The sequence below is a fragment of the Crocodylus porosus genome, unplaced genomic scaffold (genome assembly GCF_001723895.1).
Source record: "Crocodylus porosus isolate Cpor-Errol unplaced genomic scaffold, CroPor_comp1, whole genome shotgun sequence".
Lineage (NCBI taxonomy): Eukaryota > Metazoa > Chordata > Crocodylia > Crocodylidae > Crocodylus > Crocodylus porosus.
The window spans coordinates 128,628,752-128,652,712 of record NW_017728943.1 but is presented as its reverse complement, the minus strand read 5'-3'; the positions used below and the strand labels follow the sequence as shown (position 1 = coordinate 128,652,712).

General features: G+C 42.5%; 1 protein-coding gene across 1 annotated transcript in view; it reads right to left on the bottom strand.

Annotated features, from left to right (window-relative positions):
- The window catches only part of REPS1 (RALBP1 associated Eps domain containing 1), a 103,306-nt gene that overhangs the window by 48,283 nt on the left and 31,062 nt on the right, over positions 1 to 23,961 (bottom strand). Inside the window, exons 3-4 of the mRNA XM_019550175.1 lie at positions 16,619 to 16,811; positions 10,406 to 10,560 (exon numbers count right to left, since the gene is read on the bottom strand). Of these exons, the coding sequence (XP_019405720.1) occupies positions 10,406 to 10,560; positions 16,619 to 16,811 (348 nt within the window). The remainder of the gene's footprint in view (positions 1 to 10,405; positions 10,561 to 16,618; positions 16,812 to 23,961) is intronic.

Genomic DNA, 23,961 nt, shown 5'->3' with positions numbered 1-23,961 from the left:
TGACAACTACATCCCTTGCCTTAAGTGCCTCTGCAAGCTGGCCCAAAAATTCCCGGTCCAGCTCCTCTCCTTGGTTGGGGAGTCTGTAGTAGACCCCCACCATTAGATCCCTCTCCCCACAGCTCCCTTGTATCTTGACCTAGAGCTCTTCCTCTGCCAGCAAAATGGGGTCAGAGGGGCAAGCGGATGTGTATTGCTCCGTGACAGAGCGCCACACCCCCGCCTTTCCTTCCTTCTCTATCCCACCTGTAAAGCCTATAGCCCCTAATATTAACTGCCCAGTCGTGGGATGAATCCCACCAAGTTTCTGTAAGCCCTATTATGCTTGGGTCTGAACTGGCTATTCTGAGGGTGAGTTCCTCCTGCTTATTCCCCATACTACCATCGCTTGAGCATATATTGACAATATTTCATAGAAACAGGACATTGGCTGCTGTGGTTCTTTTGCTTTACCTGTGGCGGGTTAGGGTGCTATGTCTCCGTTGTGTCAGGGTGGATGGTAGCCTTATGTAGAGTTTAGATTATGGTTTGCATAGGATGGCTGGGATACAGATGATCCTGCATCAGGCAGGGAGCTTGAACTAGATGCCCTCTGGAGGTCCTTTCCAGCCCTGTTTCTCTATGATTCTATGAAATCAGTCACAAAAGAATAGAGGTGGTTTGAACCTGAAGTCCCTTACATATACACTTTGACATCAAACTGGATCATCCATTTAAACTTCAAAGCAACATGCGCTGAAGCTCCATAAGCTCAATGCCCGCAATGTGCCCACAATGATGGCTGCACAGAATCTCTCAGATTTCTTCTGATGGCTATGGTATGTAGAAACATTCATTTCTAACAAAGGGAAATTTTCACTGCTAAAAATGATTCCAGGAGGGGGAGCAGTACAGGTGTTTGCCTACAATTGACCCCTTTCTCTTGCCCCTCGCATCTTTCCAAGACTGGGATGATCCCAGTGTAAGTAACTAAGCAAAAGTATGGGCTGCTCCAGTTCTTCCATTCCTGGGGGGACTGTAACAGCAGGCCAAACCCACGCCCAGTTCTCACTCCAAGGACAGTGTTGTGGGAGAAACCAGCAGGGAACAGGTGGCAGCTCTTTCCCTCCTCTGTGCCTCCTACAGTCCCAGGTGACCCCAGTCTCTGGGAAGCACAGAAGCCTAAATCGGTGGCTCCACTCGTCCTGGTCCCTGGGAGGTCTTAAGCTGTAGGGCAGTATACAAAAGTTTATTCTCCCAAGAGTTACTTTTACTTAGTTGAAGTCAGGCCATTTTTCTCTTGGAACCACCACTTTTGCTCTGCAAGGAAAAGACAGAACACCTGTACACTTATGGTTTCTACTGGGAAAGCAGCAATTCACCCAGTTGAAATGGAATTGTTCCATGTGGCCTATGTCTGGGAGATTTCCGTCTACATGTTCTTTGCCTAGGCGGCCTTGTTTCAAAACAGTCGCAGTGTGTCACTTTTTTACCATCTCGTTTGAGCATGCCGTTTCAACCATCAAGACATTTCTGAACTATTTTGGGCAGCCAATAATATTCTATTTGCTAGAGGTGGTGCTCCAAATGGTCTGCAAAATATAAATATTTTTATGTTGTTTCTTCTCGATTAGGTAATGAAGGTGTGAAAGATTCTCTCTCTCACATCTACCCACATGCACACCCACACCTGTTTTCTTTTCCTACAAGACAGTCAAGAATCCATTTCACCCTTGGAAGACAAATATGTGACCTCTACAGGTGTGGCAGACACAAACTGAAACTCAGATTGAGACAGGTAAGTGATTTTTATTCAGCATTGTTAAGACTTGTTTTAGTCAAACATCTGAGAAACTACTAGGAAAACAGGCTTGTTGGTATGAACAACTCTAACAGGCAAGAAAGCTATGCATCTATACAGACTTCAAGAAGTAAACTTAGGAAGTCTTTATATTCCTGCAACAGTTGGGTTAAAAAACCAAAAGATTTTTCATCCCTTTAACTCAGTGGCTAGGGACAGAAATTACACATAAACCAACATAAGTGATCAGAAACCAGTTCAAATCTGTAACACAACAGAAGCTAAGTGCACATAAACCACTTTCAAAATGGCCAAAATCAGCTTAAGATAAGCCTGGGTAAATATTGCATCAGACTTATTTAGGTTAAACCAGTTTACTGAACTTCTGTCCCAGATCCCCTCCAAATTCAGACTGACTCACAGTCTTCCAGCATCCCAGAATGCTTTCTACCTCCCCCCCCCCTTAGGGTGGGCAAGCTACTCTTGGCCCAAACTGTCTACTCCAGCCAAGTATGGAGGCATGCTGTAGTGCTCCCTCTCCTCCCCCCAGATTCTGGCCTGGGCCACTGCAGGCATGTAGCTACATTTTCAGAATCAAAAGTGAATGCCTGCTCATCTGTTCAATCTATGCAGCTTAGACTAACCTACAAAGATTGAACTGATTCAGCATTGGGCTTTTCAATTGTCTGTACTTAGCCAGTGGGTTTCAACCTTATTAGACAAAAGGCACGCCTTGGGAAATTCCAGCTCTAAGCTTTCATTTGTTTTTATAACTATGGAACAAATAGTGGTGCAATTTTGAGTTCTTTACAACAAAAGGGAAGACCACAACAGGTCTGAATGGTTTTGAAACATTCCCATACCCATTTGAAATCTCTGGGTTTATCTTGTGAATTGTGTTTGTATACCTATGCAGTGCTAACAGTGTGGAACTCTAGTGCACCTTCAGAAAGATCCCATGACTCCCAAAGGTGCCACAACACCCCGGTTGAAAATTACTGCTTTAATTTCTAGCTAAGTACAAGTTACTGTTTATAGAACAAAGTATTCAATAAAGTTCTGACAAGATGAAAAACAGAACGGAGCAATTTTAAAATCTTACACCAGCAAAGCTGAAGTTAACAGCTTTCATCTCCAGAAAGGTAACAGAGTTTTCACTTGGTATAGGTTATACAGTTCGAGCCCTTATAGAAGAGATACTGGACCTTAAAAAAAAAAAATCACTGATTCAGTAAATCAACTTTTCACCCTGGTCCCATACCTTATGGAAAGCATGAAATTCTTAAACCCATATATTTTTTCATGGATGAGGCTGTATACCCATAAATTGAAATGTTTGTCTTTTACTGTACAGATGGGCCACAATACATTTCATCACACCATAAAATGCCATTCAATTTGTGCAAGCTTATTTTTGTGATAAAAACCTTCCAGTCTTCCACGCTCCTGTAATATTCTGTACACTATGAAGTGCTGATAAAGCTTAAAGGCATTTCCATACACCACACATGCAACGTTTGTTAGACCACTATGCTTCAAATAACTGGACACCAACTGTATTATCAGAATGATTAATGACCAAAGAAGCAGGCAGATTCACCAGAGGGTTTTTTTTTTTTTTTTTTTTAAATAGATGACTGGGGAGGAAAAAAAAAAAAACAAAACCAAAAAACCCTCCCTCTGCAGAAAACATAATTCAGTTATTAGCCTAGAAGTTGGGGGACCAGGATGCAAATCTCTGGTCCATCACTTGGCACCTAATCTCTACAGTGGGTAGAAGAATGCTCAAAATTGCCTCCGCCTTGGAAGGGCAGAGAACCTCAGCACCTACCTCACACAAACTTCATCAGTATCCTCAAACAAGGCATTCTGCCACTTAAATCCCCTAAAGAACTGAGCCAGTAACCATCTCTGAGCATACCAAACACAATGCCAATATTGAGTTCAGCCCAAAACAGAGCAGCCACAACCTCTATCATTCAAGAACCTGGAAGGATAAAGGTGGTGGTGTCCACTTTATTATAGGTTAATGGAAAGTAGGGCTACAAGGGACCACAGGAGGCCATGCAGTCCAGCCTCCTCCTCAAGACATAATCATTCCTAATTAAGCCATCCCAGGCAAGTGTCTGCGTTGTTGCCTCCAAAGTTCTGCCAGATCCTACTGGTACCAATGAGCACATCGCAAGGTACTGAAAAGTTTTAACATTTCATTTCCCTTCATCTTTAAGGCTGATAATCCTCTTTTCCTCTGTCCTTGTACATAATGGCTATTACCATCTGCATAACCAGACTCTATCATCCATTTGTACTTAATTTCCATGAATTTCTTTGAATGCTGATGACAGGCAACAGCTGGATTCACTTCACATTCATGAGTTAACCCTTCAACACACACGCCTGCAATCCAGTCCTTGGGGCTAGGAACAGACATTCAAAAAGCCTGAGCCTGAATTGATTCAATCTTTGCAGGTTAGTCTAACCTGGCTAGGCTAAATCAGTTTTGTAACCAGACAGACATTCCAGAAACACAGGCACATGGCTGCAGTGGCTCAGGCTAAAAGCCAGGGGGCACTACAGCAGCCTTTCTTCCCTTCCACAAAGCTGAGCTGAGGGGGGCATGGCCAGGCTGGGGCAGGTGTCGTTGTTTCCCACCCCCCTTGCTCCTGAGCAGCCCAGCAAGAAATGTTTATCACTCCATTAAGAAAACAGCAGAGGGACATGACCAGCTACCTGTTGATTCTTTGTCCCATGTGCATGGAGGTAGCCAGCATGTGGTCTGCAAGCTAATGCTGAGTGGTATCTGTGAGGGACAGGGGAGTGCCTGCTTAGCAGAGAGTGGGAAGTGGTGGGGGTGGACAGAAGCCAGGCAGATGCCTGTGGAGACTGCCAGAGCTGCAGCAGAGGGGAGGGGCCAGCCTGCTGAGGAACAGAGAACCCCACCCAGCTCAGAGAGCATGCCAGGACACTGGGGGAGTCTGGTTTAACTTAAACGAACAACGGGTCTGGGACAGACATTCCATAAACTGATTTGAGCCAAATCAGTTGAGCCTGATACTATTCAACCAGGTTTCTCTCAAACTGGTTTATGTGCACTGAACATCTGTTCCATTACAGATTTAAACCAGTTTCTGATCACTTAAATTGGGGTATGCGTAATGTCTGTCCCTAGCCCAGGAAACTTAAGTTGGACTGCTTTAATATTTTCTCCTTGCAGAACTAAAAGTTCATGCACTTGGGACTTAACTATTTTGAACATATTTGGTGGCTTCTACTGAAATAGCTTGTTTATTTTGTTTCTACCAGTTGTTGGCTTGTGAAATCATACCCTCTACATCAACAGGGTCTGTTTTAAACTGTAGCATATACTCTCAATCCTCAAGCACAGCATGTAAAAATACCTCTCTGTGGCCTCCACTTCCTACTGCAGGTGTTGAGAGGTTGCTTGAAGATTCCACCACATGACGGTTCTGTCTGCTACTGCCATGGATCCTAACTCGGGGATCATATTGATTGGATCCATTTCAGCTTTTGGTACTCTAAAGTTAAATGCTTCACAAGAGCTATAACTGTTCCATAGCTCCTCCCATGATTAAGTCTCCACCTGGGGACCATACGGAACATCCTAGAGCCTTTATGCACTATAATTTGCCAGTCCTTTGCTGTTAATTAATGCTGCAGTATTAATTCTACCCCTCTCAAGACTCACGTTACAAATTTATTACAATCATCACAAGTTTTAAGAAAAGATTCAACCTCTAGCACTATCACATGCTCATCTTTTGTGGTTTAATGATATATACCCCTACAAGGTTTTCTTTCAATTTTAAGCGTCACTGGTGCTTGTGGCAGTACAGTTTGTCTAGGTGACTGCCTTTGGATTCACCCATGGTTGTGTCTGCATGGTCTCATGTGTAGGAGGTGCAGTAGGGTTTATATTGAAAAGTAACAGAAATGCCAGGAATTTTTCATTTCATTGTTGAGTTAACCGGTTTTGCAAATTAGTTACCTCAATGACTTTATTTCCTTCCTGTTCAGTATCTTCACAGTTCCCATCTTTAGCTAAGAAGGTAGCAGCAACAGCAGCAGCAGCCGCCTGTACCCTAAAAGCATCTTTTTTTTTCCTTGTAGAGCAACTTTTTCCTCTTCTAGTATTCTGATCCAGCTCAACAAGTTGACATTTTGCCTGTGGAAGATGCCAATCCCTAGACAAGACCTTGTACAACAGAAGACCTTTCCTTTTGCTGTCTTTACCTTTCTTGTTCAGTACCACGCTCCTTAACACATTTCCAATACAATCCCAATTTTGCTCCAAGACTTCCTGGGATAACTGAATAATCCCCCATTATCCTGGAATCACCCAAGACATTCAGATACATTACAGTACTCGAACCCAACTATATTGTGTTTAGGCTAAATGCATTTTTTGTTAGGTCACACCCCTAACAAAAAGTGGTTTATTTTGGTCACACTCCTTGATAGAGTAGAGCAGTCACTGACTTGCATATCTTCCAACAACCTACGGGAATTCCCCAAAGACCCAAAACTGCCTGGCCATGTGGATATACCACCAAGTCACTCTTTACCTGGGTCACAGCACCAAAGTGTTGCTGCCTCCAAGGACCTCTCAGGTCCTGTTGCAATATAGTTCAAATAAACATGCAGCAGCTACTCAGTAAGAACGTTGTGCAGCCTTTATTCATACAATCAGCTAGGTGACCAGACTGGTTGATAGCAGGGATAGTGCAGGAATAAACATAAATCCAAAGGGCATTTCCATTCCACTCTTTTTATACATTAGAAACACTTACTTCAAGTCTACATCATTTACACACACAATTACACTGGTGCCATGCAACTTACAATTTGCCAAATGCTAAATTTATTTAATTTCTATTTACCAGGTTTTGGTTGTACCATCCTACATGTTTTTCTTATTTCCTATGGCAGGTTGCACCAATTCTCTCCATCCCATGATGTTCTTGATCAGATTCCAAATGTTTTGATGCATCCCTGTACTTTCTACAGAACTTTAGACTTGCAGATTTTAACTCTTACTGCTCCTTGCCCTTAATCCTGGTTCCCTACAGCCATAAAGAAAAATCTCCATCCTCAACATCATTGCCCTTCAGGTATTTCATAAGATCATAGGAAAGTAGAGCTGGCAGGTACCTCGTAAGGTCATCTAATCCAATGCCCTGCTCAGTGCAAGATCCTCATTGATTAAATTATCTCAACCATGTGTCTGTCTAACCTGTTCCTGAAGACTCATCAAATCCCACCCCCTCAAGTCTTCTCTTTTCCAGACTAAATAATCATACTACTTTGAGCTTTTCCTCATCTGCCTCTAATAATTTTTGCTGCTCTCTGTGGGACTCTTTCCAATCTATTCACAACTTTCTTAAAATATGGGACTCAAAACACTACTCCAGGTGAGGCCTCACCAGTGACAAATAAAGCAGAAGAATTACATCCTTGATTTGCAAGAAACACTCCTATTATACAACCCCATATGCTGAATACTGTTGGCTTATATTTCATCTTATAGTCCGCTGCAACCCTAGGGTCCTTCTCTGCAGTACCCAGTCTGTATTTGTGTATACAATAATTCTGTCCCAAGTGCAGGACTATGGACCTGTCCTTGATGAAATTCATCCAATTGATTTTGGATGATTTTGACAATTTAGCTAGGTCAATTCTGGATTCTACCCTCATTCTCCAGTTACAACTCCATCCAACTTGGGAGTTGCCTGCAAATTTCATGTGTGCATTCAATCCCATTGTCCAATTCATTAAAGAAAATGTTGAATAATCCTGGACCTAGGACAGACCCCTGGGGAATCCCACTTGATACTTCATCCCAGCCTGACACTGAGCCATTGATGACTACTTGCTGAACACGATGATCCAACCAGGTATGTATCCACCTACAGTATTTTTGTCTAGCCTGTATTCCCTTAGCATGTTAATGAGAATGCTCTGGGAGACTATATCAAAAGTCTTCCTAAAAAGTCAAGATCTCACATCCACTGCCCTCCCTCAAGTTTATCTTATCAGAACAGGAAATCAGCTTGTTCAAGAATGACTTGCTCTTTGCAAATCCATTGCTGGCTGTTCCTGATCAACTTGTACTCTTCTGGATGCTTCATATTATATTCCTTGAGGAACAACTCCTTGATCTTTCCAGGTATCAAGGTCAAACCAACTGGTCTGTAATTCCCTGGATCCTTCTTTTACCCTTCCTTAAAAATGGCCACGATTATTTACTCTTTTCCAATCATTTGGGAACACACCTAACTTCCATGAGCTCTCAAAGGAGACCTTTGAAGTCAATAGCTTTGAAATTACTTCAGCCAATTATTTTGTACCCTACAGTGTGCCTACCTGACAACGTATAGCTTCTCCAAGTAATGTCTAACCAGTTCTTTCCCTACTCTAGACATATTTAAAACCAATATGCTTAATCAAGAGAAGAAAAGTAATATAGGGAGCTTAAGTAATGAAAAAGGCTAACAATAACAAGCTCTTAAAATTTAGATGCACTTCTCTCAAACCTACCATGATTTACTGTGTTACAGCCAGAGAGACTAGGGTTCTTACAGGTCAGGATTCACAAGTGAAATATCGTGGTCTCATCTCATATCCTAGTACAATGGTTCCACACAGTAGGACATTATAATTTGATATTAGCTAATTATCCAAGAGAAGTCTAAGACTGGAACTGAAAGGGAATTTCACAGGTCAGAACTAAGATGAACTGGCAGAGCTTGATTTTGAATTTTAGCAGAGCAGTTATCCAAACTTTATGCAACTACTCTGCTAGACCCTTGTTTAATACAAATACAACATCTTTTTTTAAAGACAGAAACAGGGGAGAGCAAAAGAGTGTGAAAGTTATGTTTAAAAAGTATAGCTAGTATTTGTAACAGAACCAGGCAACAATTTAAGGTACGAAGTAAAGTTTTTCCCCAACAGAAACACTTAGCCCTCAGCCAACAGTAAAATAAGTCATCTCTAGTCTTAAAGTTTTGAAATCAAGCAATTCCTCCACAGGGATGTACTAAGAATGATTTTAAGTTCAGTAAAAGCACTTTAGCATGAGAAATAATAGGGCTGAAATTGAAAAGACTTGTATGTATTTTGATTCAGAGAGGACTTCTTAGACTTAAATCGGCATCACAGGAAAAAACACTGCTGCAACAGTTGATGAATTAAGAGGGAATTCATTGGTTTATTAAAAAAAAGACAATTTCCAGTAACAAAACTGGTACCAGCAAATTACTGACTAAAGCCTGGAGTTCACCGGCTTTGCAAACTAAAAGACAAGGCACCGGCAATAACTCATTTACATTTGATCTCATCATAACCTCTGTATGCAAGTTGTTGTTTTTTTTAAGGGGGAAAGTGACATTAATTTATCCATTAAAAATGTAACCTAAATAGAATTGTTCTAACCTGTACATGGCATATGCCCACACTAAGCTGTTTAATCTCTTAATTTATAAACCCGACTGAGCAGGGCATGTCATTTGTTGAGAGACCTTCATGTTTGGCACAACCCACTGCATATGACCCATTTCCTTTTTAGGTACCCCTGAAAATAAGACAAATTTTAGTATTTCTTAAGGATTTAACAGGTAAGGAAAATACCTTCAACCAGTTCTGATTATACAATCTCCCTTATCCTCAAAGGCTTATTGCAGCAAGAACTACAAAAAAGCAATGAAAAGATGATGTAAAATAGTGGGCTAATAATTCTGGAGACCCAGATATACATAAGCATTCAAATAAAGTAAGAAATAAGTCACAGCGTAATTCAATTTAATATAAAAAACACAACTATAAAATACAATATATTCTTAACAGAAAACAAACCAAGCCAAGAGTAACTGAAACTAGGAGCCCCTTTCACTGTAGAAAATCTGGAACAATGGAGAAAAGAAAATGGAACTTGTAGAAACATGGACATTACAGGTGAAAAGCTCTTTACATTTCAAGAGAAATTGATCACAGACTAGAAGTTTTCTTAATGCCTGACAAGAAATAATTAACTACACGGAATGGTTATAACAGCACAGAAGTCATGAATGTATGAATACACTCTCCAACATAACTGAAACAAAAAAATCAAGACTGAATTTTTAACACTTGTAGAAGCTCTAGATTAACGCAGAAAACTCAGACTGTTAAGAAATATATTAGTTTTAACCTGACAAAAATTGAAATTTAACCTACTTTAAAGAAAAGCATAATTCAAGCAGACAGCAAGTACTGTAATCTATCCTCTTTGCATTCTAAGTTCCATTTTACAGTTGTTTGAAAGTTTCTTGTTGAGCTTGAACAATGTACCAATTTTATAACGATATATTTTTTCTCTTGCAAAGTTCATAATCTTTCCTTTTACCCCTCCCTCCACAAATTTATTGTCATATCACACTTATGAAATTGGCCTGCTACAGCCAGGATAGAAGGTTTTGCAGTACTGGTACCAATTTAAACACTTCAGTCTGCAACTGAGTTGGTTCTCAATACTGAAAACGTAAAGCTAAACTAACCTAAACTATAAACTTTTCTAAAAAGTTCCACAATTTCAGGCAACATTTGAAGTAAAACGTAAGACATTTATACCTGGTTGTGCTTCACTAAATGGAGCCCAAAAAGGCCCAGGTCCAGCAAGAGGTCGTTCATTATTCCCTCCGCTGGGGTGGCGGTTGTGCTTCCTCCATGTATGTGGAGAGGTTGGTGGGGATTGCTGTGGTGAAACAACTGGAGATGTGGACTCCTATTAAAATAAAGGAACTTTTAAAAAATGTTGTACTGTGACGTAAATAATAAAAATACAATCATTATTTCTTATTTAAAAAAGGTTTGTTTAGCAGTTAAAACACTCTTGTTGGAATAAAGAAGACTTAAATACTTAAAGTGAGGAAACAGCAGAAGTCAGGCACAATACAATGGACATTGAACATAGTCCCCCCACCCAAAAGTGTTCACTCCCCGATCCCAGTATTCTTGCAGTACAACAATGTGCCTTGTTACAATCATTTTACAAGCATACAACCACTATGGAAAGCTAGATCATGAAGTTCATTTACATTCATAATAAAAGTTGCACTTGAACCTAGGTCTCAAAAGCTGAAATGTTATTTACTATATACTTATAATCCACCTAAAACTTGCTAAGCGTTTTATCTTCATTTACCATTTCAAAAGTACATTAACATTTCAAGTTAATAAGCTGACCCAAATTTAACTTTTTTTTTTTTTAAATACAAATATTCAGATGCAACTGTTTCCAACAAAAAAAGAATAACTCAGGACGTGAACACAGTTCACTGAACAAGCCCTGTGGAAGCCTGAAAACAATACTAAAAAGCATGCCTCAGACAGCTGCTCTTGCTCAACACAGGACATAACTAAGAGATCAAACAAAGTCAAGTTTACCACAGTCCTGAGTAGGCACCCAGAGCTGTTCTGAGATAATTCTTGGTGCATGTTTAAACCCAAGCTAAACCAGCTTCATTATCTTATTTCTAGGCCTTGGATTCATAATGAACAGAAGCAGCAAATGATAATGCTTCCAGTGGTGCTTCAGGGTTAAATTCAAAAAGACAGTGTGGACCTGTCCTTAGTAGCTCTATATTCTGAATTTTTGTGAAGAGAGAGTTCAGTGTCCAGGGCATAAGCATGCTCAAAGCTTGGACCACTCTGAACAATGACAGGACTACTGTGTATTCATTACCTGAAGTCAGTTCTTCACCGACACTTAGGGTGCTGCCAAACATGGGGGAAGGGCGCTTTACCAGTTTGATCCAGCTCTGAACCATCTGTATAGGTTGGGTGCTTTAGCAGGGCTTTTATCTAATAGCTGATTCAATCAGCTATTAGATAAAGTCACCAAAAAAGCCCCACTAAATTGCCCAATCTATGCAGACACTGAGTGAGTCAGGTCCATCTAATGCGATATCTCCTCTGGGCATGAGCTGGGCTCAGTGTAGCGGCACACCAAGTTTAAAGTAAAGCACAGGAGCACACAGAGTATTAAGTAAAACATTTAACAGGCCCTCTCTACAACGCCTTCTGTTGAGCACCCTTTATCTAGGAGAAGCTATGCCTAATGCCTATGCTTTTACTATGGATATTTCCCATGCTTTGGGGCTTTGTTGATAGCTACTTGTTGGGGTGAGGGGGAGCATTCACCTTCCCCAGAAGTGTTGGGGGTTGGTTGCAGCCTACACTTGGGATTGACTGGGGTGTACCAATGCTCCTGCTGAGACTCCAACCCAAAGATTCCTAGCTAAAAGGATTTACCCCTCCACTCAGGGTCAGACTGATTACCAGACTTGAGGTCAGGAAAGAATTTTTACCCGTGTTGGTATAGACAGTGGGAGTTTTTGCTTTCCCCTGTAGCTTGGGACATGGCCCTCTTCTTCCCTGGGCCTTAAAAGTGTATTTTAACCACACTCACAGCAGCACAACATTGGCTGCCACTGCCCCCCTGCCACACTTACAGCATGTTAAGGTGTTACACCTGGTGGCTATCAGGTTTGACTCTGTAGTTTTACTAACAAGTTAAACGACAGATTTATATGCAGTGGTTTAGATGGGAATGGTCCTGCCTCTGGGGGGTCCCTTCCATGCCCTGTTTCTCTATTATTCTAACTTCTACTAGCCAGACTGACAAGCTGAGACACAAGGAATTTAGTTCTCTGGGAAACAGTCCTGCTACAAGGAATAACACATTTCACCATAAATGTAAAGAGAGATGTTTATAGCAACCTAATTTTTAAAAATTTTTTTCCAAGCATCTTCTACAATGTGATTTACTTATAGGTATAATATACAAAGGCAGAGATTGTCAGAAGCATACAGGACTAATATAGGAAATTAAATAAAAAATGTTTAGACACATTCTAAAGCCTTCTGTTAATCTTACTACTACTTACAGCACTGAACTTCTCAGAAACTCCTTGCAATCCAAGTCTGGTGCACTAGCTCACAGACTTCAGAATCACTGAAAAGCAGCAGAAAATATATGGGCTTCCTATTCCCACTCAATATTAATGTAAAATACCGGTTGCAAGGAGAGACCTCTGCTTAATTAAAATTTGATCTTCACTCTGAGTTACAAAACAATACTTGACAGCAGCAAAGGCAGGATGGCCGGTGTGAATCTACAGAGGCAATATAGGGAGATGTCCAAAGCAGAAAATTCCTTAATGACCACCTATCAGCAGACTTACTGGCCACAAATGATCATGGATTTTTTTTTTTTTTTTTTATAACTAAAAAAATGTTTTTCAGTTATAGGTGAAAAACTGAACATAAAAATCACCCAAGCCACTAAGACCTATTAAAATATGCTTTATACCCATCTAGTGCTAGCACCTTAGTCTCATCAGAAACAGGTTTTCTACTGTTTTGCCCACCACCCCTTCCCCACAGATTTGGTATATGGAACAACATTACTGCCCCTTTAATTTTCCATCTTCTCTTCCAAATCTGATAAATGGCAGAATTCATGGCTCTGTCCAGAGAAGTACTCATGGTCCCCTTGCTATTTAACCCAAGGAAGATTCCACAGTCCTTACCGATGTCCATCACAGGTAAATAAAATTAATTATTTTTAGTGAACCTGTTTTAAAATTAAACCCAAAATGAGGAAAACCTATATCTTAAGGCCTAAAACTGACTAAAACCTGTTAAAATGCTTTAAATAAATTTTAAATTAAAACGATTTAAACAAACTGTCATATCAATTAGTTGCACTCAAATAATAAGTTAGAAATAGGTGGTTAGTTTTTTGTTGTTGTTTTTGGGGGGTTTTTTACACAATAGTTTGAGGGAAAAAACGGTCAGTTCAAGCTTCTTAAGTGTCATTATTACACAGTCTTAATTATTTATATTGTGTTTCCTCTTTGCAATGAAACAAACTGGCTTTTACATTTAAGCTTGGGCTTAATTATTTCTGGTTTTAATTTATCCAGTAGGTGCAGAAAGGCTAATTTTGTTCATCTGACTACTTTTTGAAAGCTAAGTACTCAGCTGGCAGTTGAAAAAGCAGGAAAGCTTGTTTCTCTCTTCTAATCTATGAATAAGAATCAAGCAGGAGTGGATGAGATCAACTCCAAAAACCCAAAGGCCAGAGCCAGGTTATCTGTAGATACTTATGCATGTAAAAGATACACGAAGGTGGCTGCTGGGATTTTCAAAAGTGCCTACACAAGTTATTCCTGCTGACTTCAGTGGGAGTTTGCCTATGGCAATAAGAAAACTCCACTGAATTATTCACCTACCCTGCTTTGGAACATTAGAAAGATCATTTAGAATGGACATCTAAATCTATGTCTGATAACCATGTGTCAAATTTGTTAATTCACTGATTACAGTTGATACTGATGGCTAGAAAACGGTATTTAAAGGTTTGCTTTTGGGAATTAGCTTGTAGGTAAAGTAGACACTGCATTAGAACAACAGTCCAGGGCAACAGCAAGGGTTAATTGATTTCTAAAAGCCTGTTTGTGACGAAGTTTTCTCCAAGGCCCACTGTGTCTAAAGGCAGCAGAGAGACAGGCTGGGAAACTGAAGACATGAACACAGTTCCAAAATGTTACATTTCTTTTAAACAATGCTTTCACTGAAATGTCCAAAGTTGAAGCTTCTTGGTCATAGGTGTTAAATTGACCAGAAACCCCATTGCACTTGTTGTTAGCCACCAACTAATTCTTAATTAAAGGATGAATGGGGGAAAGTCAGAATCATAAAAATTATGTATTAACCCACTCTACAAATCTGTAAAGTCACATCTGCAAAGACATTCATTCCAAAATAACCAGGATTTAGAGAGCAGTTCATTTGCACAAAAATAAACCAAGGACTTCTGACTCCCAAAAACTGAAGGCCCAATCCCAGACTGAATATTTCTGTTAGTTTAGAAAATATCAAATATGATAATACAAACCTCAAACCTCCTAACCTACTTACTAGTCTGTGCTAAGGTTCTGGAATCTCCCAAACCAAGCCACTATGGTTAACATTTAGTTCTAATCTGATCTGGTATAACAACAATGCATAGAAGACAGCTCTAAATTTTTGGACTCTTCCAAGACACCTTCTTCTCCTCAGAATAACTCCATGTCTTGTTCCCTATACAGGCACCTATCAATGTTTTGCATGTTGTATTAGTTTGTAGTCTACTGCAAATTCCTGGCCCAGCTACAGAGTTTATTTTAGGAACCAGTTCAGAAGAACAATCTGCGGGTTTCAGCCTCTGAAATTTTCAGGTTTGAGCTATATTACAAGCTTCTGCCTAGACAGTTGGCTTGGCTAGGAGCACAAAAACAACCATACCGTCTATTCATATTTTCATAGTTGGTAGGGTCGGAAAGGACCTGAACAGATCATCGAGTCTGACCCCCTGCCATGGCAGGAAAGAGTACTGGGATCAAATGACCGTGGCAAGGTGCTCATCCAGCCTCCTCTTAAAGACCCCCAGGGTAGGAGCCAGCACCACTTCTCTTTGAAGTTGGTTCCAGATCCAGTGTCTAGACCAGGGGTGGGTTAAATATGGCCCCGGTAAAATACGGCCCGGGAGACTGAATCTGGCCTGCCAGACCATTCCATCCAGCTCATGGGACCCCTAAAAATTTACAAAATTAATATTTATTTTTTCCTAAGTGTCTGTCAAAGATGACAGGAGCCAGGGGCAGTAGGACCCAGAGGAAGCTGGTGGCAGGACCCAGCAGCAAGGCCTGCCTAGCCCTGCCCCCCCATCCAAAAACCCCTGCCAAGCAGAGACTTCAGCGCAGGGAAGTAGGAAGAGCCCCATTGTCCCAGACCAGGAGAGGAAAATGTGGCCATCAATAGCTTGCCAAAACTCGGTAAGCAGCCCTCCACCTGAAACAACTGCCTGCCCCTGGTCCAGACAATACAAGTATGTAGACAGAACCCAAAAAAGAGTTATCTTGTTGCTTGTCTTGTGTTATTCAGAGATATGATACAAGTACACCAACAGAAAAACTGCCAGCAGATGTGGTATCTCCATTAAGGGGCTGTACAGGCACAGTAGAGGCTATCATGGTACAAAGGATTTTCTTAAGTAAAAAGTGAACTGGACAGAAGGCAATACTTATAAAAGTTTAGCACACATGCAGGCCCTATAATATCTTTCGATTAAAGAATATTCGGATAAGAATGTAGGCAGCTTAATGTATGGAAATAGCTAGGCCTCGGGGTATCACTCAAAGTTTAGGGAGAAAATAAAAATATAAAAAATGAAATAAAACTATCAGAGGTTCTTGCTCATTAAGTTAAACTCATTTTCCCTTACCTCTTAATAACTATGTTATTTCCAAACTTCTATTTTAAGCATATCTGAAAACCTGCTTCATGTCTGGGGCACCACACACACAACAGTGCATAGAAGCAACATATATATGAAATATTTCTAACAAAATAAGGATTTGTGTGGACAATAGTTTATCGGATCAAGTGCTTGGTTGCAATAAACATAGGCAAGCTTTTGAATGTAATGCATTTTTCTTTAGGTCTAGGAAGAGAACACGTCTCTCTAAGGATTCTGAAGAACAAAGGGTACGTGTCCTATCACTGGAGTTTCATGTAACAGTAAAATTAAATAAATGCAGTTTTAGATTTAGTCTATATTGCAATCTGTATGCACACAAACAGTTTAGATAGATTAAAAATATAAACTTCAAATATAACCATTTATACAAAAACTTGTGTGAAGTTATTTCAAAGAAGCTACTTCAAAGCTAGAGATTAGTCAGCATAATGGTACAATACCTTGAATAACAATTCTTGTTTCGGTTAATTACCTGTTGATCTGTTGATGTCCGTTGCTGAACTGCATCATGGCTCACGGAGCCTTTTTTGGCTTGTACCCTGCCAGGCGGGGGAGGAATTACACCTGAATATGAGGCTGGATTATCAGCATCTGAAGCATACGAGGCTGTATGTCTCGATTCTTGTTCATTCTTTGACACAACAAACCTAGGAAGAGGGAGGTCTTTGACTGTTAAAAAAAACACAAACAGGAAAGGAATGAATAGTAAAGGTATTTTTAACCATATAAAATTTTACTGCTTAAAAATTAAAGTGTAGTTCTAATCTAAAAGATAATATGAGGTCTTGCATCTGTCTCAATGACTTAAATAAATTTGACATAATTTACAAACTCAACCAAAGATCCGAAAACCCCAAAAGACTTTTTTGGATCATCTACCACTAGTTTTAAGATTCTGCAGCACAAATTCCATCTTTATTATATGCATTTAAGATGGTCTCCAGCACAATCTCTGGGCATGCTTAAGAAGCTTTTCAAGTCCCTGTATTCAGGGTGCGTGACCTGAGAAATAAAAAAGTTAAAACCCTCATTAAAGTGATTAAATATAACTAAATACACCAGAAAACTAGTGAGAAGTAGCATCACTTTAGAAACCATAGTTGCATTTATTTTTCAAACTAAGTGTTAAGCATTCTTTTATATTAATATATTGGTACAGTAAAAGTTCTGTTATCCGGCATCTTACAAGCCAGCATGCTCCACTAACCAGCATGCCGGCTTGTAAGATAAGGTGAAACCAGAAATGCCCACCATGGCACTTCCAGTTTCTCCAAGCGCCCATGGCATGGGCTGTGCTGCTGAGCCCTCACGGCCCAGGGGCATAATAGGCTGTGCAGGACCCGCCTCCCTGTCAGCGATACCACGGGAGGGGTGGACGGATGCCCCAGACGTGGTGTGAGAAGCGGCGGCCGGGGATGCTCAATTAACTGACATATTAGGTTGTCTGGCATCCCCCATTCCTGAGGGATGCTGGATAACAGAGCTTTTACTGTATATGTTATTGGTTATCTGTTTAACTGATAATTAGAGGAAGTTAAACAGATCATTTTAAACCATACTGACATATCTAATTTACATTTATTGTTCAGACAGCTATACCATTCATCTGAATATTGATCTCATTAGTGCATTTATCAAATTAAATTCTGCAGTTATTTTTTGCAAAGTTCTAACACCAAATAATTAGAAGAACAGTCCACTTATTACATTATTTTTACATGAATTGACTTTGCTCGTACTCATGTATGCCTTTCATAGATGTTATTTTTGTAGTGCTACAAAATTTGCAACATTACAGAAAACAGAGCAGTCTGGGCAGGCACACATGAACAGCCCCTTGGTTGAAGGGTACCCAAAATTCCCAGTAAGGTGTGCACTGAAAATATTGTGCAATAATGTGCTGCTGCACAGTAAGCTGTACGATCCTTCCCAAAGCCTGCCACACCACCAACAGAGCCTGTCAATGAGCCAGAAAGAGGCGACTGAGACCATCACTGACACAGCATTCCCCAGGCCCAAGCAACTTTAAAGTTTTGCTGTCTCCTTGATCAGCTGTTGCTGGGGTCTTTGAAGGGCACCCACAGGCAGTCAAGGCCTTGGGAGCACTGCAGCAGCAGCATTCTCTGGTTTTGGACTGCTTGCCAGCCCTTCAAAGATCCACACATGCAGGCAGTCTGAGATCTAGTAGGGCAGCCCCCAGGCCTGGCTACACTTTTTACCAAGCTCCGAGGTTGGTGACAGAGCGACCCAAATCCTGCTGGTCGGCTTGCTAGAATCTTGAAAAGGTGCAAGGGGCAGTCTGGGACTGGGGATCACCTGCCTCCGCAGTGTCTTCCAGTGCAGAGTTGCCATTCACAGTGCATAAAAGGCACACAGTAAGCTCAGGACCAGAGCGTGCTGGTGGGGCACAGTTCAGTGGGATCACGCAGAAGCAGCTTGCTAGACTCTGACAGTTTGCAGCAGACCAGATATTAGGCAACCAGCCACTCTCGCCCTCTCCTCCTTGAAGCAGCAGGTGGGGTTTCAGACATTACTGTAACTATCCAGACCTTAAAATAATCAAGGTACCATGAAGAAGTTGCTGTTTCAACCAACAACTTCATGAGGGCAGATTTACCATGTTTGTGGCAGATCTGTTATTTTTATCCTTCAGCCAACTGCCTGAATGTCTGGCCAGTCATGACTTGTTGCAGGGAACTTGTATATAGACTGTGACACATGCAACATATGCCAGAGCACTCCAGTACAGCGAGTGCCACAGCTGCCACGGTCAGTTCCCATTCCCAAAGCCTCCACAGTTACAGTCCTAGCCCTAAACAGACCCTGCTGCCTGCACACCCTGCAGCTCTTTATCCAGCAGGTCATATGCATGTTGTACTCCTGCCAACACACAGTCAAACTTGCTACTACTTCTTTGGCAAGTTAGTTCAGTTTTTATGAGGGCTGGCATGCAACACTATGCACACATGTGACTAAGGCCCTGGCCACAAGTGCCCCTGAGCTCTGATCTCTGTTCCTGTCCCCCAACAATTACATGGCCAATGAAGACCATGCCATGTTGGCATTAGATGCTTGAGGATCACTTACAGACTGTATACTGGTGGTCTGGGGCATGCAACATGAGCACTAATCGCTGGGAGTGCTTAGTCTTAAGTACCCCAGACAATGAAGAGTAGCAGCAGAACTTCAGGATATGCCAGACCACCTTTGTGAACATATCCAACTGAACCAGTCCTCATCCTCACATGACAGAGTATCAACGTAAGGGCACCCTTCCTCGTGGATAAGCGCATCACCACTGCCATTGCCACCTGGACGTTCTCAATGCCTAGCAGTTTCCAGTCTGTCACCAACCAGTTCCATGTGGGCAAGTCCACAGCAGGAAATGCAATACAGAAGGCATTCGTAGCTATATGGTGGGTGCTAACACCATGATCCACTCTCCTTGCCAACCAACAGGAGGTTGGTAGCAGAGGGAGAGTGCTACCACCCTTGTAGTGACTTCAAAAATTCTGGGCTTGCACACTGGCATGAGCCCTCACTCTTGCAGCCCCAACACCCCCCCCCCCCCCCCCCCCCCCCCCCCCCCCCCCCCCCCCCCCCCCCCCCCCCAGAGGAGCCAAATACAGTTAATATACAATGTTCCTGTGGGACTCTGCTGCTTCCAGGGTTTCATAAGTGATGCTTAACAGTCCATTCACCCCAGCTGCAGCCTTTTCCAATTACTGCAGCTATAAATTGCACTCAGCTGATCTTTGAGCCTACACTCAATCTGAGCTTGTAGATAAGGCTAGAGATGCTGATGGGATATAAACAGATATTAATAGTGAATGACAAACAGATTTGCAAGGTGGATTCAAGCTGTGTTTTCCAGATGATGGTATAGGACTGAATTCAACGTAATTTGCCACTGTGATTCAGTTACGAAAATTGGCAAAACAATCACCAGAGGCAACTCAAATTGGGTAAACTTTGGAAATGGTTTGAAATCTGCTTTCATGCAGACTGCAAAGGATTTTAAATCACGTGCATGAACAATGATGACAGCACTCACTGGCAAGTCTGTGTGCACTTGGTTCTGCCTCCCTGGGGCAGCTGATTTTGGTGTTAGTCACAAACAGACTCCCTGTAGATATGAGGTAGGGGGTGAGGAGGAAAACCTTCTGGGATGCTGGAGGACCAAGCCACTCCCTGCAGCGCCAATGTGTTATATGTGGCACTAGAAATGTGATATTGCCAAGAAGTTCCTGTTTAAAAGAGGCAACATTTCACAGCATTTTTGCCACATTTTTTGAGGGACAAACTGCTTGGACAGCCCTCCATTTGCTTTCTGCATCACCAAAAAGACATATCTAGCATTAGAAATGTAATGCCTGGCCATAACCCCAGAGTGATGTTGGAGCAACACCTAAACCACATCTAAGGCCCAATGTGCTAGGCATCTTTTGAGCACACATGTACCTCTAACTTAGTCACCTGATAAAGGTGCAACTGGAAGAAAACATATCCTCCTCCATCCCTGGCAAGCACTACATGCCCCCCATAAAAGAGAACAACGAGAGGCATAAAGCAATCATGAATCTGAAAATGATAGACTGCTGTGATAAATTAATTATTTGTAGGGTAGCTGGGTATGCTGGTTATGAGCTTATGTGGCATAAGATAAGCTAGGGACAATTGGGAAAGTAAAACAGTATGGGGAAGTGGATCTATAAATACTTCAGATCAGAAGGGATTTCTTGGTTAGGCAGAGAATGGGCTGTGGGTTACCTGTAAACAGAATTAGATATGGAAAGCACTATACCATGATTCACAATAGTTTTGGTGTTGCTTGATCTTATGCCTTGAAAGAAAGAGAAACCAGACCCTGAGCCCCAGGGGGCCCCAGCCCAAATCTTCCTCAACTATGGCCCTGTCCTAAAGTCAGCTTCAAACACTGTTTAGTTTACACCAATCTACCTCCCAGATATTCTAAGTAGAAAAATACAGCAAACATCATTGCTTTGTTGTTTTTTTGTTTTTTTTTGAGGGGGCAGGTGTTAATACAATTATTTTTAAAGCACCCATTTGAAAAATATATTGTTTAAGAGACTTTTGTGAGGGAAAAAAAAAGATTAATTGAACTGGAATAAAAATAAGCAAGTGAATTCAAGACCTAGCCAGCTGTGGCTGGATCACACTATTTATAGTTTCATAGTTTCTAGGGTCGGAAGGGACCCGAGCTGATCATCGAGTCTGACCCCCTGCCAGGGCAGGAAAGAGTACTGGGATCAAATGACACCAGCAAGGTATACATCTAGCCACCTCTTAAAGTCCCCCAGGTAGGAGTCAGCACTACCTCTCTTGGAAGCTGGTTCCAGATCCTAGCTGGCCTGACTGTGAAGTAGCACCTCCTGATATCTAGCCTAAATCTACTCTCTGCCAGCTTGTGACCATTATTCCTAGCCACTCCTGGTGGTGCTTGGGGGAACAGGGACTTCCCCAATGCCTGGAGATGTCTGGGAGGTGTCTGATGCCATGTCTTAGGAGTTCTCCAAATAAAGAGTAAGTGTACATGCCCTACATCTATACGATCTTCTCTGTATCAGTCTTGGGGCAATCACACCCAATACCTCTCTTCCATTATGAAAACTCAGGTCTTCCAGCCTATCCCACTGGTCCACCTTTAGCCTTTCCTCTCTCAACCTCTGCAAAGCAGAGCTGCCAGAGCCCTAGGCAAATCCATCTGCATCCTTATGACACATCTAGTCTTGACTGTAATGGTTGAGGCAGCCATGGCAGTTTGGGAACTTGATCCTCCTGAATGGTGCTGTAGTAGATACCCGAACAGTGCTGGACTGAGCTTAGATAGCAGGATGTGCTCGCTATAGCAGTTAGGGCAATGGTGTCCCTGAGTGGTGGGTTCCCCAGGAATTAGTCCTGGGGCTGGTTTTGTTCAGTGTTTGCATCAACGACCTGGAAAATGGTATGAAGTGCAACCTCAGCAAGTTTGCAGATGACACCAAGCTGGTGGGAGTAATAGATACACTGGAGGGTATGGTTAGGATTCACAGTGACCTAGTCAAATTGGAGGATTGGGCCAAAAGGAATCTCATGAAGTTCAACAAGGACAAGTGCAAAGTCCTGCACTTAGGATTGAACAATCCCATGCTCCAGTACAAGCTAGGGGCTGACTGGCTGGCTCTGTAGAAAAGGACCTTGGGGTTACAGTGCACAATAAGCTGAATATGAGCCAGCTGTGTGCCCTTGTTGCCAAGAAGGCTAATGGCATACTGGGCTGCACTGATAAGTCTGTTGCCAGTAGGTCCAGAGAAGTGAATATTCCCCTCTATTCAGCACTGGTGAGGCTACATCTGGAGTACTGTGTCCAGTTTTGGCCTTGCATTACAGAAAGAAAGTGGACAACTTGGAGAGAATCCAGCAGAGGGCAACAAAAATGGTGAGGGAGCTGGGGCACGACTTATGAGGAAGCTGAGGGACCAGCGTTTATTTAGTCTAGAGAAGAGAAGACCGAGGGGATTTAATAGCAGCCTTCAACTACTTAAAGGGAGATTCAAAAAAGGATTGATCTAGACCAGGGGTAGGCAATGTTTTCTGGCCAGAGTGCTGAAAAACACCACAATGCCTACCCTTGGAAGGTGCCGGAGTGCTGGCATGCCAGGAAAAAAAATGAGGAAAGGCAGTACATGGCAGGATGCCCTGCTTGTGCCTCCTGCTCCCCACCCAAAGCCTCTGTCCCCCAGCCTGGGCTCTGTGGCTGTCAGAAGCTACCCTGGCTCTGGGTAGCTGCTGGAGCCCGAGATGCTTCCTGCAGGGCTTGCAGCATCCAGAGCCACGTTCCACAGTTCTGGCATCAGTTCCATGCTGGCAGCGACTGCAGACACTTGAACAAACCGACCATTCATCTCAGGGGGTGCACGTGCACCCGGTATGCATTGCCAATGTTTTCAACCAGCAACAACTTCACGGCTGGTCCACCATTTTAATCCAGGGATAAACTAGTCTGATACCTGGCATGTTATGATTCGTCACTGAATACTTATGTGTAACATGGCAAATATAACATCTGCCAGAGGCCATGGAACATGATGAATTGTCCCCACAGGACAGGACAAGAGGAGAGCAGCTTCTGTTGCAATGAAGATGATTTTAGGTGGCTATTAGAAAAAACTTTCCAACTACCAGGAAAGCAAGGCAAGAAGCACCCCAGAGAGGATTCTCATTTGCCCGAAGTTTTGAAGAGCAGATTGGAGACCTTTCTGCCCAGGGAAATGCAGATCGCACTGGCTGGACTAAATCAGGGGAGCTCACCCTTTTTCCCTGGTGGGTTGCATAAGCAGTGCCCATGTCTGCAGGCCAGATCCTGCCGGTTGTCCTGATCTGACCCTGCCAGTGGCAGCAGGGACCACCAGCAGCAAGGAGAGGGGTGGGAGTAGCCTGGCCCCAGAGTGAGGGGATGTGGTCCAGCCCCAACCCCGTGCTGCGGGCAGAGAAGGGGGCATGACTCTGGCCCAGCTGCCACAGGGCAGAGAACGTGGCCCCGACTCAGCATCACGGGGCGAGGAGTTGCGGGATTCAGCCCTAGGTGTAGCTGGGATTCCCCCGCCCCCGCCTTCCTGGAGCGGTGGGAGGACCAGCTCAGGGCCTGTCCGCACCTGAGGAAACAGGGAGGTGTGGCCCAGTGGGAGCCATAGGCAGGCCCTGCACACAGGCAGCAGGCTGTGCTATCCTGGGGCACAGGGTGGAGAGGCCGTCACCCCATCCCACTGAGCCGTGCCACAGCACCCTGCATGTGCCCACCTTGTCCAGTAGCCACGCA